This window comes from Phocoena phocoena, chromosome 7 (genome assembly GCF_963924675.1).
Source record: "Phocoena phocoena chromosome 7, mPhoPho1.1, whole genome shotgun sequence".
Taxonomy (NCBI): domain Eukaryota; kingdom Metazoa; phylum Chordata; class Mammalia; order Artiodactyla; family Phocoenidae; genus Phocoena; species Phocoena phocoena.
Window position 1 is genome coordinate 99,913,033 of NC_089225.1, and position 18,498 is coordinate 99,931,530.

The 18,498-nt window shown below is 41.2% G+C and overlaps 1 protein-coding gene across 1 annotated transcript in view; it reads right to left on the reverse strand.

Moving 5' to 3' along the window:
* FARSB (phenylalanyl-tRNA synthetase subunit beta) overlaps positions 1-6,735 on the reverse strand; it is a 66,556-nt gene extending 59,821 nt beyond the window's left edge. The window contains exons 1-2 of the mRNA XM_065880033.1: positions 6,655-6,735; positions 180-235 (exon numbers count right to left, since the gene is read on the reverse strand). Of these exons, the coding sequence (XP_065736105.1) occupies positions 180-235; positions 6,655-6,712 (114 nt within the window). The 5' untranslated portion in view covers positions 6,713-6,735. The remainder of the gene's footprint in view (positions 1-179; positions 236-6,654) is intronic.
* Positions 6,736-18,498: the final 11,763 nt, after the last annotated feature.

Below are 18,498 nucleotides of genomic sequence, written 5' to 3' on the forward strand. Positions count from 1 at the left end.
GCATGAACCCCTTTTGAGATTTTACACAAAGTAACACTCTTAGAACCAGAGCTTAGCCCCTTAACACAGAAAGCACCACGGCCCACAAATGTTCCATTTGGTCTAACCGTAAGGTAACAAAGATAAAATATAATGAACTTATACACAGAATATTAGAGAAATAAATATCCAATACATACAATTTCATCAAGTTCCAGACCAAATTCAAAACATAGTTCATCAAATTCTTCATCAGCTAGGAAAAAAAGAGATTGCTAATTTTAATCTGTTCAGTACAAATGAAAATAGCATAGAAACTGCATTTTTTTAATCATCTTATACCAAGCATACTAAATATCAGGCATCAGATATCTCCATTTAAAAACGAAAAGAGCTTGACCAAAAAACATTTTTTAAGAAAACCAAAACTATTTTAAAAAGGGCTAATTCATCTAATATCAGCTACAGAATTAGGTTACCTGCACTAGGGAGTTTACACTTACTTGGAAGAAAAAAACTTGCTAAGCAGGGATCCAATGTAAAGTAGGCTCCAAATCACAGATCCAACATAAAGGAATAACGTCATATAAATCCTATCATTTAAAATTCTCTGAGGTGGCCTGACAGTTGGCTTTGGAGCCAGATCCATCCAAGTTCGAATTCTGACTGTTCCACTTACCAGTTGAGAGCTTGGCACTTCATGTAAACTTTCTGATTCCTATGCCTCATCCATAAAGTAGCATTTTACAGCCACTTAATTGTAGCATGCAACTGTTGGAAAGATTTAAATGAGTTCATGCAGATAATGGGCCTGGCATAGTGCCCTGAAACATAGTAGGTCTGCAACAATTAATAGTTCTCTTCCTTACTTTTAAGTTATATCCTACTTTGCTTTGCCACCTGACACAGCATTGTCAGGGTTTCCTTGTTACCAAAAACTGAACACAAACCATCATTACTAGTATATTCTAGTAAGAAGCTGATCTTAAGATTCCTGTTCCTGACATTGAACTTCAATTTAACAAACATTTATTGAGCACCTACTATGTGTCGGCACTGTACTAGGTGCCAGGGCTACAGAGATAAATAAAATACAATTCTTGCCCTAACTATGCCCTACTCTAGTAAACCAGATGTGTAAATACAGTTATGGTAAGTGCAAGGTACCCAGTTGGCACAAAGGAAGCAATCAACTCCACTGACAGTCAGTGAAGGCTTCACAGAAAGGATGAACTTATTAGGCAGGGACTGTGGGGAATGAGACAACCGCATGGCAAATTTGGGACGTTTCATATGAATGAAGCGTGAGGTTCATGTCAGGAAGAGATATGATGAAAAAAGGAGAAAGAAGTCAGCTCAAGATGCCAAGGGGTTTGCCCTCTGTCCTGCCTGAGGCAACGGGGAGTTACACTAAAGGATTTCCAGCTGGATGACAGCATGATTAGACCTGCATTTTAAAGAATGGTGGTGGACAAACTGGAGCAGAGAATCTACTGCCACAGACAAGTGAGACAGTGACGACTTGGTTAAAGCAGCCAGCAGTGAGTCTGAGGGAGAAGGAAGAATGTGCGAAACGTCAGGGGCAGAATCTGTAAGGCTCGAGGACTGACTGGGAGGTGGGGACAGTGAGTGAGCAGGAGACGTGTGCAATGGCTCCCAGGTCCCCGGTGCAGGTGAATGGGTATCGTTAGGGCAGGAAATAACAGAGGCCCCCATGACCCCTGCCTCCTGGTACTCACACCGTTCACGTCTCAAACAACCACAAGAGTGAGCTGGGAAGCTAACTCCAGCCCAACCAAGCCTTGAGATGACTGCAGGCCCAGCTGGCACGACAGCTTGACTGCAACCTGGAGGAAGACCCAGAGCCAGATCACCCAGCTATGCCACTCCTCCCTCAATTCCTCTCTCAGAAACTGTGTGAAATGATAAAGGCTTGTTGTTTTACCCTTCTAAGTACTGGAGTAATTTGGTATGTAGCAAAAGATAACTAACACAGACTTCAGTCCCTGGACATAAAGTGCTGCCATAACAAAACACGGGAAAACATGGGGAAGGCTTTGGAATCAGGAGGTGGGCTTTGAGAGTGTAAATGAAAACCTAAAGCGCCTTGACAAAGCTGTTAACAGAAGCCTCAGTCTCTGATAAGGATGCAGGTGAGGATATGAAGGAAAGTGAGGAAGTGTTATTGGAAACTGACAGAAGGAGTATCCTTTTTATGTAGAGGCAAAGTTTAGCAACACTGTTGCCTACAGTTATGGGGCCTGGGGAAAAGGTACCTACTCAACCAGGTGACTTAACTAACCTTTCCAACCAGTGCGGAAAGTGTCGCCTGGTTTAGACTCTGAGAGAAGAGATAAACTAAAGGGAAGACTATTAAACAAAAAGGAGCCAGGACCTAATGGTTTTAAGAATCCTCAGCCTCCCCAGATGTAAAAAAAAAAAAAAAAAAATGCTAAGAAATGGTTCTGAAGAACCTAGGGGGAGGACAGCAATAAAGAGGCAGATATAGGTAATGGACTTGAGGGTATGGTGGGGGGGAAGGGTAAGCTGGGACAAAGTGAGAGAGTAGCATGGACATATATACACTACCAAATGTAAAACAGATAGCTAGTGGGAAGGAGCCACATAGCACAGGGAGATCAGCTCGGTGCTTTGTGACCACCTAGAGGGGTGGGATAGGGAGGGTGGAGGGAGATGCAAGAGGGAGGAGATATGGGGATACATGTATACGTATAGCTGATTCACTGTGTTATAAAGCAGAAACCAACACACCATTGTAAAGCAATTATACTCCAATAAAGATGTTAAAAAAAATGACTTCTGATCAAAGAGCAAATCCAGAGCATTTCCAGGGAAACGTGGTCGAAAGATGAATCAAGGACATGATTGTAAAATCTTAAGACGCAGTAAAATCAAAGGCACTGTTCATTCAGACAAGAGGCGCTACATATAAAGAAAATAAGGGCGTGCCTCACAAATTTCTTCGGTCACACAGCTGAGCTTAAATAAGAGCCCTGTATCAGCAGAAGCCAAGGTACAAAACAGCTTATTTCAGAGATCTGTGGGCGGTGTGTCTTTTGACTAAGGAAGTGGAAACCAGCAAAACTGACCAAAGAGCCAGAAAGTTTAACAACAACAAAAAAAAACATATGCAGAAACATGGCAAGCTGGAGCTGAAAGGGACAGAGACGGGACAAAATGAAGGCTTTGAGCCCCCAAAATTCTATCGGTGGGAAGTAGACCAAGAAAACTAATGAGCTGTAAAGTACGTGCCTTCTTTCACCAAAAAATAAAATAATGAGGATCACCCAGAGAGTGGAACCAAGAGCCTAGAAATTAGGGCAGAACCATGGACAGTGATCCCAGGCCTGGAGATCTGACCAAGAACATGCAACACTTTCCAGCTCAGCTTCAGAACTGCCATAGACTAGTAACTCCTTCGTGTCTCCCATGTTCCCCATTCGAAGGAGAATGTCCTATGCCTGTGCCACCACTGTATGTTAGGTGCACGTGGGGCAGATAACCTGTCTCTTTAGTCTCTCAGGCCAAGAGTAATTCTACTCAATCAGCTCTACTTAAGGAACTACACCCGAAGAGCCCCATCCACAACTGGACCCGATTTAGCTGATGAGACTCTGGTTTCTGAGCTGCTTCTGTAATGGGATGACACTTCCGGGGGCCTTGGGAGGGCGTGTATGTGGCATGCGGGAGGAACATGAATCACTGGGGGCCAGGGGGCCGACTGCTGTAGTCAGTCCCCAAGATGGCCTCCAAGAACACCTGCCTCCTGGGGTTCACACCTTTGTAGTCTCCACCCACACGGTGCCAGAGTTGGTCTGTGTGACCTAGAGAATATGGCAAGGGATGGTGTATCCCTTACGAGATTTAGTAAAAACTGTGGCTTCTATCTGGAGCACTCTCAACTACCTGCTCTCTTGGACCTCTCACTCTGGGACAAACAAGCCGCCATGTTGCAAGCAGTCCTATGGAGAGGTCCAGGTGGGAGGCACTGAAATCGCTGACCAAAAATCAGCAAGGAACTCAAGCCTGCCAACAAGCACTTGAGTGAACCCGGAATTGGACTCTCCAGCCCCAGTTAGGCCTTGAGATGACTAGAGTCCTGACACTTTTACTACAACCAGGTGAGAGGCAGAACCACCCAGCTAAGCCACTTCCCAATCCTTGAGCCTCAGAAACATGTAACAAATGACTATTGTTTTAAGCTGCTAAATTTGGGGGTAATTAATTATGCAGTAGTAGATAACTAAATGGTTACTTAACAAATCATGCAGAATCATTAAAATACACTGAACCCTCTACTGAGTCCTAATTATCATACAATTTGTTTTATTCCTTTCAGCTGTATTTCATGCACTTAATCAACAATGAAATCGTGATCAATGATTCCCTCTAACAAAATGACACACCTAAGTAACTACATCTTCAAGGTTCATGATATACACAGGTGGCTCTGGCCGCATTGCCAGCAATTACACCAAGGCAGAACAGGGCCAGAATTGAAGAACAGTGAAAACAAACCAGTTAACAAAAAAACGAGTGGCAAGAGGAAACATCTGAGCAGAAAGGCGATAAAAAAGGTAGACTAAGGAGACAAAACTGCCCCAGAGGAGCAAAATGAACAGAATCAAAGCAGCCTGAAAAATATCCTTTGCTTATCTTTGATAAGCAAGTAAGTGGTGAAAGGCAATGACTGATGACACAATGGAATTTAGGACAGACAAAAAGAAAGCCCTAGAGGGACTGAAAACAAAAGAGGGAATGGGGATAGAAAAGAGTGAATGAGACATTACCTGAAAACAAGGAAAAAAGAGGAAGACAGAAAAGGGGAGAGGGGGTAAGAAACAAGGTGGATCCACACTGCTTGCAAATGAGATGCTTTGCCAAACATGTTTTTCCAACTTTGACCTCAACCTAATTTACATTTAAAAGATTTCAAGAAAGAACATGTGAAATATAAACTAATGATGAGTATTATTTCTGACCCATCTGAAGTACACCTCAACATCAATCTTCCTGACTGGAATTTTAATGAGTCAGTAGTCCACAGATAATTATAGATAATCAAGCTTACCTGATCTCTCTCAATATGGAAAAGAAGGGGAAGAGGCATCTAGAGAATATATTAAAACATCAGATGACAGTAAACAGGTTATAAATCATCATTTTTTAAAACCTGACTTATTTCTTACTTTCCCAGATATGGATACACAGGTGGGAGCTGATCACAGATGTACTGAACAAATTTTTGCTACACACCATCTTGTGTAATTCAGGTATATCATACACAATTAGTGAGAAGATGGTTTAGAAGGATGGGTAATATAAAAAAGCATAGTATGAAATAAAAAGTATAGGGAATCAGAGCCCTGTTTAGAGGACAAGAGTATTACCTCTATTTTCAGGGACTTAGGGCAGAACCCTAGGGAGAATAACACTTTAAGAATACAACTGACCCTTGAACAAGGCAGGGATCAGGGGTTCCCAGCCCTCCACCAAGTCCATAATCTCTGTAACTTACAGTTGGCCCTCCTGGGTTCCGCACGGGAGGATTCAACAACCATGGATTATGCAGTAGCTTAGTATTAACTGTTGAAAATAATTCCTTCTATAAATGGACCCACCCAGTTCAAACCTGGATTGTTCAAGGGTCAACTGCACATAGTATCTAAAAGTGCACCTTAAGAAACGTTTTAAAAAGCTAATTTTATTTTCACAGTAATATCTTACTGTAGGAAGCAGTATCCGTTAAACCGACTAGGCCTTTGTTATATTGAGCCCTAAAACCAAAAACAGCTCTCACAGACCAATTATCACTGCTGTCACACAAGCTGATGATATGGGACATGGCAGATGTCACTTCAACTGCTACATGTATAGGGTAACGGATAATCGTACTTAATATTTCTCCCTTTTTCTTTTAATGGTAGTGTTTTTAAAACTGAAGAGATGACGCGTAGCCTGAAGACTAAGCCCACCAAGTAAAGACTCCGTCACTCTGGGCTCAGCCCACGTTACCACCCTATCTAATGCTGTTCTTAGCACAATATCTTTTCTGTTTCCCTGCTAGCACTTAACATTATCCGAAATCATCTTATTAATATGCTGGTTTTATTATCTGCCTGCTTCATCAGAATGTGAACGTGGACCTTATGTACCCTGTGCACCGCTGTGTTCCCAAAGTACTTAGAACAGTGCCTGGCACATAACAGGCGCTCAGTAAACGTAAATAAAAGTAAAACTAGGAAAGAAGCCCCCCCCCCCCCCCACACACACACCCTGTTGCTCACAAATGGAGTTCCCACAGCGCTCTTCTTATTGCACTTAATGAACTACACTCGGGAGGGAACCCGGAGCTTCATTCCTATTCTATCCCCTGGCATCAGACACGCAGCAAGCGCTCGACATCGCTGAATGAAATGACACAGTGAGCCCAGCACGTGCCGGTGATGCAACGGCACCCGCGGAGACACGGGTTCCCAGAGGCTACATCGGCCCAGCAGGGCCGCCGGGGACTCTATGCCCTCTCTATCCACAACTCGAACGCCCAAGGCCAAAACCTGCGGGGCAGTATGAACATTGCCACGATGCCTTTTTGCAGGGGGTCCCAGCCTCTGAGGAGAGGCGCAGAGCCCAGGCTGTCGGACGCGTACTCACTGTAAGTCCGGCCCAGAGCTCGGAAGAGCAAATCGCGCTTCAGGCTGACAGTCGGCATGGCGAGTCCGGACCACTGCGCCTGCGCGGCGAGCTGGCCGGGGCTTGGCGACCGAGGTGTGTAGGACCCGGCCCCTTTCGTCGGGCTGTCTTGAATAGCGCCAGTCTTCTTCCAAAAGCTCCGCCTCTCTTTTCTCATCTGAAAGCAGGTAAATTGCCACCACTAACCTCAGTAAATCTAGTTTCGTTGGGTGAATAAATTATAGGCTGAAAAGGGAGACAGGATCGGATAAAATGGGCTAGGATTTGATGGGCAATAAAATGAACAGCCCGCGAAAGCCCTCACGCCTCCACACTACGGACGGAGGACGCCAAGCTGGGGGGCGGGGCGAAGGGAGAGTGTGTATGGGGACGGGACCTCGTGGTGGAGAATCAATCCACCTGGGAGGGGGTGAGCTTGTGAGTAGGCGGGGTCTGAGGCGGCCTGGAGAGAAGGATGTGTAAAAACAAGTAGTGGGAGCGAGAGAAACTGTTAGTAGATCTGCTTTTATCTCATTCCTCGATCTCCTGCACCCTGCTACGTGTTACAACTGTGCTTTTTTGAACCTTACATCAGCACTATTAGGGAGGCTTCCTTAGAAACGTCTTTTTAAAAGAGGAAACAGACTGACATTTACTCGTTCTGTATAGGCAGATGCTGGGCTCAATCCTCTGCCAGTTTAGCAGATCTCCTTCTAACAACCCTCAGTGTAATAGGCAAAATAACAACCCACAAATATATCAAGCCCTAATCCCCAGAACCTGTAAGTGTTACCTTAAATGGAAACAGTCTTTTCAGATTAAGTTAAAGATTTCCAGATGGAGCGACTCTTCTGGATTATCAAAATGGGCCACTAATATGTATAAAATGGATAACTAATAAGAACCTGCTGTATAAAATAAATAAAATTCAAAAAAATAAAAAATAAATAAAATTAAAAAAAATAAAATAAAACTACCAATTCAAAAAAAAGGGGGAGGCCTAAATGCAATCGCATGTATCTTTATAAGAGGAAGTTAGAGGGAGATTTGAGAAAAACAGAAGAGGGAAGGCAGTGTAACCACTGGAGCAGAGATTGGAGTGATGCAGCCACAAACCAAGGAATGCCATCAACCACCAGAAACTGCAGAGGCAAGGAAGGATTCTCTCCTAGCCTTCTAGAGCAGTCCTGTCGTGTCTCTGGATACACTGACTTGAGCTCAGTGAAACTGATTTTGGACTTCTGACCCCAGGAGCTGTGAGAGAATAAATTTCTTTGTTTTAAGCCACCAAGTTCGTGGAAATGTTACAGCAGCCATGGGGGACTAATACACCAGGATAGGTGCTACCATTATTCTCATTTTACAAATGGTAAAACTGAGGCCCACTCTGAGTCACCCAACTCAGAAGGCAGAGCTGACACAGTTCCATAAGGGAGCGTTGACCTTATCCTCTCTATACTGTACAGTAAGGGCCCCAAGGCCATTCAGGTGAGGGGACATAAGCTGGGAGGGATTTAGGTCTCTCTGACTGCCATTCAAGCAGTTTTTTACTATATTAACTTCCCTCTATAGTTGCAGGCAATCCCTCCCCGGTATGCAAAATAATAGACTGGCAGAGGCCACGTCAATGGCAAATATCTCCAATGCCAAATAAAATTCTCTGCTCTCAAACTGGTACTCAGGGAAAAAAATGAATCAATGAATAAAGGACTTCCTGAATTATTGCATGCTGACTTTCTCTCCTTTGGGCACCCCAAGATGTTCTGTGGCCTTTAACCTCAGTTTCCTTACCTGTAAAGTAGAGATGATAATAATGTACATCTTAGAGAATTATTGTAAGGATTAGAAATAATACTCATAAATGACAATCATAGTTCTTGTGTCTTAAGTCCTGGAAATTGGGCATTGTCATTATTGTTATCTTCCTAGTCAGTTTCTTGCTATTCTCAGACTACCCAGAGGCATTCTGTTCCCATCTCCCAAATGCCACAACTCACCCATCCTGCTTTTTATCCTTGCTCACGCACAGGTGCCCTGTGCCTTCTCTATGACTAGCTAAACTGTTAGGATAATCTAATGGAAAAGGGAAAACTAGGCCACAAGTACTCACCACAAATGGCATTGGCTGGCAGATAAGGAAGATATTTGGAAAATGTTGAAATAGTATATCACAAAATGTAGATATGTGCTTCTCTTGTCTAATTTTAGAGCCAGCCTGAAAGCAGGAATGAGATGGCAGCATTTCCTAGAACTGAAAGACGGGCTGGCCAATAAACATGAAGAAAGCTCTCCATACATTAGAAATTAGGAAGATGCAAATTAAAATTATAATGAAATACATTTTTTACCCACCAGATTGGTAAAAATGTGAAAGTCTGACAAAACCAGATGTTGGCAAGAACTTGGCAGTATAAATTGATACAACCAATTTGGAAAATTATGGCCTTACCTACCTAGAAAGGCAGAGCATGTGTGTACCCTACTACCCAGCAATTAGGAACCCAGGAATACTCCCCAGAGAAACTCTTACCCATGTGCACTGGAAGACCAAATAAGAATATTCTGTTACAATGTTCATTATAACAAAAAAGTGGAAACATCCCAATGTCTATCAATACTAAAACATGTAAACAATTATAAATTCATACAATGAAGCACCATACAGCTATGAGAATGAATGAACTACAGCTGCATGTATAAACTTGGACAAAAAAATAAATAAACCACAAAAGTATATATACAGTATGGTGCGACTTATATAAAAATGAAAAATAGGATAACCTAAAGAGTATATTATTTAGGCATACATAAATAGATGGTGAAACTGAAGGAAAAGGAATGAGAAACACAAAATCTGAGACTAGTCAGTTCTAAGTGGGATAGAAGGGACGAAGCCTAGGGAGTTGAGATACCCAAAGGGTTTCAAAAATATTGGTAGTGTTCTGCTTTATCTAGTATACCTTTAAGGAAGTTAAGATGAAGATTGAGGAACAAGAGATAAATGTGGCCCTCTTTTTGCGGGGTGAAGGAGACAAACGCTTGGTGGCCTATACCTGAGTAGAAACACAATCGGAATACTTCATATTCGATTTTGTTTTAAGTTTTTTTTTTTTAAGAAGGGGCATTTTTAAGAGTTTTATTTAAATTAGAATCTAATTTACGATTATTTTTCTTTATAGTTTCTGGGTTTTATGTTATGTTTTAATAGGTCTTTCACCACGCCAATTATTATTTTTTTAAATCACATATACTTCTTAGAGGACTTGAATGGATTCTTTTTTTTCTCTCCATTTAAATCTCAGATCATTCTGAAATTTGTTTTGGTTTTGAGAGATGGTGAATTAACCAGCTTTATTTTGTTTTCAAACAGCTCTCTAGTGAGCCCAACAAAATTTATACAATAAACTTCTTTTTCCCCAGAGATTTGAAATACCTTCTTTAGCACATATTAAATTTCCATATATATTTGGGTATATTGCTGAACTATCTATTCCATTGATAGTACAAAGCTATTTTAATTATTATAGCTTTATAATACATTTTAATATTTGAAAGTGTTCAATGCTTTTTTTCAAAAATTTCCTGACTATTCTCTCATGTTACTTTTTCTACATGACCTTTGAATTCTGTCAAGTTCTGCAAAACATTCTTTTGATGTTTTACTAGGAATCAAATGTAATTTATGGGTTAATTTAGGAATTTTTCTATCCAAGATCCGCGGCTTCCATGCAAGTTTTTGAACATGTCAGGCAGTGGTCCACCTTAGATCCAGCAGTTTCCTCTGTTACAGTGTTTTTGCCCCCAGACTCCTGCAGGGCCAGCTCCAACAAGTCTTCTCAGAAAGAAGTATCCCTGACTATACTATTCATTATGGTTATTAGATATAAATGTCTTTCCCTGATAAAACATAAATTTCATAGAGCAGAGACTTTTGTGTACTAATATATGCCAAGAGCCTTAAAGAGTGACTGGCACAGAGCAGACCCTAGATAAATATTTGAAGTTTTCTTTTAATGATAGGAATATCATATATTTATATAATTAATAATATATCATTATATATTATATCTACTGTATTATCTTTTCTTTTTTTTTTTTTTTAAACATCTTTATTGGGGTATAATTGCTTTACAATGGTGTGTTAGTTTCTGCTTTATAACAAAGTGAATCAGCTATACATATACATATGTTCCCATATGTCTTCCCTCTTGCGTCTCCCTCCCTCCCACTCTCCCCATCCCACCCTTCCAGGCTGTCACAAAGCACCGAGCTAATATCCCTGTGCCTTGCGGCTGCTTCCCCCCAGCTATCTACCTTACTACGTTTGTTAGTGTGTATATGTCCATGACTCTCTCTCGCCCTGTCAAAACTCACCCTTCCCCCTCCCCATATCCTCAAGTCCGTTCTCCAGTAGGTCTGCGTCTTTATTCCTGTCTTACCCCTAGGTTCTTCATGACATTTTTTTCCCTTAAATTCCATATATATGTGTTAGCATACGGTATTTGTCTTTTTCTTTCTGACTTACTTCACTCTGTATGACAGACTCTAGGTCTATCCATCTCATTACAAATAGCTCAATTTCATTTCTTTTTAAGGCTGAGTAATATTCCATTGTGTATATGTGCCACATCTTCTTTATCCATTCATCCGATGATGGGCGCTTAGGTTGTTTCCATCTCTGGGCTATTGTAAATAGAGCTGCAATGAACATTTTGGTACATGACTCTTTTTGAATTTTGGTTTTCTCAGGGTATATGCCCAGTAGTGGGATTGCTGGGTTATATGGTAATTCTATTTGTAGTTTTTTAAGGAACCTCCGTACTGTTCTCCATAGTGGCTGAACCAATTCACATTCCCACCAGCAGTGCAAGAGTGTCCCCTTTTCTCCACATCCTCTCCAGCATTTATTGTTTATAGATTTTTTGATGATGGCCATTCTGACTGGTGTGAGATGATATCTCATTGTAGTTTTGATTTGCATTTCTCTAATGATTAATGATGTTGAGCATTCTTTCATGTGTTTGTTGGCATTCTGTATATCTTCTTTGGAGAAATGTCTGTTTAGGTCTTCTGCCCATTTCTGGATGGGGTTGTTTGTTTTTTTGTTATTGAGCTGCATGAGCTGCTTGTAAATTTTGGAGATTAATCCTTTGTCAGTTGCTTCATTTGCAAATGTTTTCTCCCATTCTGAGGGTTGTCTTTTGGTCTTGGTTATGGTTTCCTTTGCTGTGCAAAAGCTTTGAAGTTTCATTAGGTCCCATTTGTTTATTTTTGTTTTTATTTCCATTACTCTAGGAGGTGGGTCAGAAAGGATCTTGCTGTGATTTATGTCATAGAGTGTTCTTCCTATGTTTTCTTCTAAGAGTTTGATAGTTTCTGGCCTTACATTTAGGTCTTTAATCCATTTTGAGCTTATTTTTGTGTATGGTGTTAGGGAGTGATCTAATCTCATACTTTTACATGTGCCTGTCCAGTTTTCCCAGCACCATTTATTGAAGAGGCTGTCCTTTCTCCACTGTACATTCCTGCCTCCTTTATCAAAGATAAGGTGTCCATATGTGCGTGGGTTTATCTCTGGGCTTTCTATCCTGTTCCACTGATCTATCTTTCTGTTTTTGTGCCAGTACCATACTGTCTTGATTACTGTTGCTTTGTAATATAGTCTGAAGTCAGGGAGCCTGATTCCTCCAGCTCCTTTTTTCGTTCTCAAGGAGAACGGGGTCTTTTGTGTTTCCATACAAATTGCGAAATATTTTGTTCTAGTTCTGTGAAAAATGCCAGTGGTAGTTTGATAGGGATTGCATTGAATCTGTAGATTGCTTTGGGTAGTAGAGTCATTTTCACAATGTTGATTCTTCCCATCCAAGAACATGGTATATCTCTCCATCTATTTGTATCATCTTTAATTTCTTTCATCAGTGTCTTATAATTTTCTGCATACAGGTCTTTCGTCTCCTTAGGTAGGTTTATTCCTAGATATATAAATATTCATGTATTTATATAATTAATAATATATCATTATATATTATATCTACTGTATTATCTTTTCTTTTTTAAAATAGATACTTCAATAGAAAAAAATGGGCAAAGAATAGTAACAAACAATTCAACCAATAGAAACAAAAAACAAAAGGTGAGGAGGGGAGGAGAAATGCAAATTAAAACAACAGTGAAAGCAGGGATATTTTCTCCAAGGAGACTGGCAAAGATTAAAGAAATAAATGATCCGCCCTCGTGCTGGCAAAGATTTGGAAAGCTGCCACTCATAGGCACACCTGTCAGGAATATAAACAGTAGCTTGACAATAAGAATCAAACTTTTAGATATGTATCCTCTTTGATCCTGAAATTCCACTCTTGGGATTATTCTAAGGAAGTAATCAAGGAAGTATTCTGTTTGTAATACAGAAAATTTGGAAACAACCTAAATGTACAACAATGTGGGACTTGATTAAATAAATTCTGATACCTCCATACAATAGAATACCATGCAAAATTAAAAATGATACTAAAATTTTTAACATGAAGACACGTCTACAACATATTACATGAAAATCAGTTACTAAACAATATACTTAAAATGATTTTTTAAATGCATGTATGTATGTGAGTGTGAAAAAAACTAAAATGGCTAGTATGGTACACACCAAAGTGCTAAGTGGTTATCTTTGGGTGGTGAGATAATTTTTGTCATTGTACCTTTTGTATTTTACAGAATTGTGATTAACAGGATTATTTCTATTGTGAGGAAAAACCAATCGTGTTTGGTTCTTCTCCTTGCCTAATCAAACGTTGGTAGACAACCTCACTCTTTCATCACCACATAGGTTGTGTAGACCTGTGGGATCATGTTTGCTTTTGTCTGTAAAACATGTAACGTAACACAGAGAAAGTTTCTGAAATGATTGGGCCACTTTCCTGTAATGCTTGTGGGTTAGGCAACAGTTGAGAAAGAGATGTTGTCAGATCTGAAATTCTTCCTACATAGATCCGGAAAATACAATGCTGTGTTTGATGACATCTCACACTAGAGCAACAGATAGTGGCAGCCTGGTCCATCAACAGATGAATGGATAAAGAAGCTGTGAGATTGAGATACACACACACACACACACACACACACACACACACACACAATGGAATACTACCCAGCCATTAACGCAATGAAATTTTGCCATTTGCAACAACACAGATGAACTTGGAAGGTATTATGCTGTCAGACAAAGACTGTATATCACTTATATGTGGAATCTAAAAATTAAAACAAGTGGGTAGACCTTCAAAATGGCGGGAGTAAGACACGTAGATCACATTCCTACCCACAAATACATCAGAAATACATCTACATGTGGCACAACTCCTACAGAACACGTACTGAACGCTGGCAGAAGACCTCAGGCCTCCCAAAAGTCTAGAAACTCCCCACGTACCTGGGTAGGGCAAAAGAAAAAAGAAAAAAACAGAGACAAAAGAGTAGGGACGGGACTTGCACCAGTGGGAGGGAGCCGTGAAGGAGGAAAGGTTTCCACACACTAGGAACCCCTTTGCGGGTGGAGACTGCGGGTGGCGGAGAGGGGAAAGCTTCGGAGCCACGGAGGAGAGCACAGCAACAGGGGTGCGGAGGGCAAGGCGGAGAGATTCCCGCACAGAGGATCGCTGCCAACCGGCACTCACCAACCCGAAAGGATTGTCTGCTCACCCAGGGCTGGGGGCTGAGGCTCGGGCTTCAGTCAGAGCACAGGGAGAGAACTGGGGTTGGCGGTGTGAACACAGCCTGCAGGGGGTTAGTGCGCCACGGCTAGCCGGGAGGGAGTCGGGGGGAAAAGTCTGGACCTGCCGAAGAGGCAAGAGACTTTGTCTTCCCTCTTTGTTTCCTGGTGCGCGAGGAGAGGGGATTAAGAGCGCTGCTTAAAGGAGCTCCAGAGACGGGCACGAGCCGCGGCTAAAAGCGCGGACCCCAGAGACGGGCATGAGACGCTAAGGCTGCTGCTGCCGCCACCAAGAAGCCTGTGTGCGAGCACAGGTCACTCTCCACACCCCCCTTCTGGGGAGCCTGTGCAGCCCGCCACTGCCAGGGTCCCGGGATCCAGGGACAACTCCCCCGGGAGAACACACGGCACGCCTCAGGCTAGTGCAACGTCACGCCGGCCTCTGCCGCCGCAGGCCCGCCCCGCACTCCGCGCCCCTCCCTCCCCCCCAGCCTCAGTGAGCCAGAGCCTCCGAATCAGCGGCTCCTTTAACCCCGTCCTGTCTGAGCGAAGAACAGACACCCTCCGGTGACCTACACGCAGAGGCGGGGCCAAATCCAAAGCTGAGCCCCTGGGAGCTGTGCGAACAAAGAAGAGAAAGGGAAATCTCCCCCAGCAGCCTCAGGAGCAGCGGATTAAATCTCCACAATCAACTTGAGGTACCCAGCATCTCTGGAATACCTGAATAGACAACAAAGCATCCCAGAACTGAGGAGGTGGACTTTGGGAGCAAAGATATATTAATTTTTTCCTTTTTCTCTTTTTGTGAGTGTGTATGTGTATGCTTCTTTGTGAGATTTTGTCTGTATAGCTTTGCTTTTTACCACTTGTCCCAGGGTCCTGTCTGTTTTTTTTGTTTTTGGTGGTTTTGTTTTTTTGTATAGTTTGTAGCGCTTGTTATCATAGGCGGATTTGTTTGTTTTTTGATTTGTTTGCTCTCTTCTTTCTTTTTAAATTACTTTTCAATTTTTAAAAATTTATTACGTATTTTTTATTTTAATAACTTTATATTATTTTATTTTATTTATTTATTTTTTCTCCCTTTTCTTATGAGCCGTGTGCTGACAGGGTCTTGGTGGTCCAGTCGGGTGTCAGGCCTGTGCCTCTGAGGTGGAAGAACCCAGTTCAGGACATTGGCCCACCAGAGACCACCCAGCCCCACGTAATATCAAACAGCGAAAGCTTTCCCAGAGATTGCCATCTTAACACTAAGACCCAGCTCCACCCAATGACCAGCAAGCTACAGTGCTGGACACCCCATGGCAAACAACTAGCAAGACAGGAAGGAACACAGCCCCACCCGTTAGCAGAGAGGCTGCCTAAAATCATAATAAGGTTATAGACACCCCAAAACACACCACCAGACGCAGTCCTACCCACCGGAAACACAAGATCCAGCCTCATCCGCCAGAACACAGGCACTAGTCCTCTCCACCAGGAAGCCTACACAACCCACTGAACCAACCTTAGCCACTAGGGGCAGACACCAAAAACAACGGGAACTGTGAACCTGCAGCCTGCGAAAAGGAGACCCCCAAACACAGTAAGTTAAGCAAAATGAGAAGACACAGAAACAAACAGCAGATGAAGGAGCAAGGTAAAAATGCACCAGACCAAACAAATGAAGAGGAAATAGGCAGTCTACCTGAAAAAGAATTCAGAGTAATGATAGTAAAGATGATCTGAAATCTTGGAAATTGAATGCAGAAAATACAAGAATTGTTTAACAAGGACCTAGAAGAACTAAAGAGCAAACAAACAATGATGAACAACACAATAAATGAAATTAAAAATTCTCTAGAAGGAATCAATAGCAGAATAACTGAGACAGAAGAACGGATAAGTGACGTGGAAGATAAAAGAGTGGAAATAACTACCGCAGAGCAGAATAAAGAAAAAAGAATGAAAAGAATTGAGGACAGTCTCAAAGACCTCTGAGACAACATTAAAATTATAATTATAATTTGAATTATAGGGGTCCCAGAAGAAGAAGAGAAAAAAAAGGACTGAGAAAATATTTGAAGAGATTATAGCTGAAAACTTCCCTTATATGGGAAAGGAAAGAGTCAATCAAGTCCAGGAAGCACAGAGAGTCCCATACAGGATAAATCCAAGCAGAAACACGCCAAGACACATATTAACCAAACTATCAAAAGTTAAATACAAAGAAAAAATATTAAAAGCAGCAAGGGAAAAGCAACAACTAACATACAAGGGAATCTCCATAAGGTTAACAGCTGATCATTCAGCAGAAGCTCAGCAAGCCAGAAGGGAGTGTCAGGACATATTTAGAGTAATGAAAGGGAAAAACCTACAACCACGATTACTCTACCCAGCAAGGATCTCATTCAGATTCGATGGAGAAATTAAAACTCTTACAGACAAGCAAAAGCTAACAGAATTCAGCAGGACCAAACCAGCTTTACAACAAATGCTAAAGGAACTTCTCTAGGCAGGAAACACAAGAGAAGGAAAAGACCTACAATAACAAACCCAAAACAATTAAGAAAATGGTAAGAGGAACATTCATATCAATATTTACCTTAAATGTAAATGGATTAAATGCTCCAGCCAAAAGACATAGACTGACTGAATGGATACAAAAACAAGACCCATATATATGCTGTCTACAAGAGACCCCCTTCAGACCTAGGGACACGTACAGACTGAAAGTGAGGGGATGGAAAAAGATATTCCATGCAAATGGGAATCAAAAGAAAGCTGGAGTAGCAATACTCATATCAGATAAAATAGACTTTAAAATAAAGACTATTACAAGAGACAAAGAGGACACTACATAATGATCAAGGGATCAATCCAAGAAGAAGATATAACAATGGTAAATAATTATGCACCCAACATGGGAGCACCTAAATACATAAGGCAAATACTAACAGCCATAAAAGGGGAAATCGACAGTAACACAATCATAGTACGGGACTTTAACACCCCACTTTCACCAATGGACAGATCATCCAAAATAAAAATAAATAAGGAAACGCAAGCTTTAAATGATACATTAAGCAAGATGGACTTAATTGATATTTATAGGACATTCCATCCAAAAACAACAAAATATACTTTCTTCTCAAGTGCTTATGGAACATCCTCCAGGATAGATCATATCTTGGGTCACAAATCAACCCTTAGTAAATTTAAGAAAATTGAAATCATATCAAGTATCTTTTCCAACCACAACACTATAAGACTAGATATAAGTTACAGGAAAATGTGTGAAAAATTCAAACACATGGAAGCTAAACAATACAATACTTAACCAAGAGATCACTGAAGAAATCAAAGAGGAAATCAAATAATACCTATAAACAAATGATAATGAAAACACGATGAACCAAAACCTATGGGATGCAGCAAAATACATTCTAAGAGGGAAGTTTATAGCTACAAACCTACCTCAAGAAATAAGAAACATCTCAAATAAACAACCTCACCTTACACCTAAAACAATTAGAGAAAGAAGAACAAAAAAACCCCAAAGTTAGCAGAAGGAAAGAAATCATAAAGATCAGATCAGAAACAAATGAGAAAGAAATGAAGGAAACAATAGCAAAGATCAATAAAACTAAAAGCTGGTTCTTTGAGAAGATAAACAAAATTGACAAACCATTAGCCAGACTCATCAAGAGAAAAAGGGAGAAGACTCAAATCAATAGAATTAGAAATGGAAAAGGAGAAGTAACAATGGACACTGCAGAAATATAAAGGATCATGAGAGATTACTGCCAATAAAATGGACAACCTGGAAGAAATGGACAAATTCTTAGAAAAGCACAACCTTCTGAGAATGAACCAGGAAAAAATAGAAGATATAAACAGACGAATCACAAGCACTGAAAAGGAAGGATTAAAAACCTTCCAACAAACAAAAGCCCAGGGCCAGATGGCTTCACAAGAGAATTCTATCAAACATTTAGAGAAGAGCTAACACCTATCCTTCTCAAACTCTTCCAAAATATAGCAGAGGGAGGAACACTCCCAAACTCGTTCCGCGACACCACCATCACCCTGATACCAAAACCAGGCAAAGATGTCACAAAGAAAGAAAACTACAGGCCAAT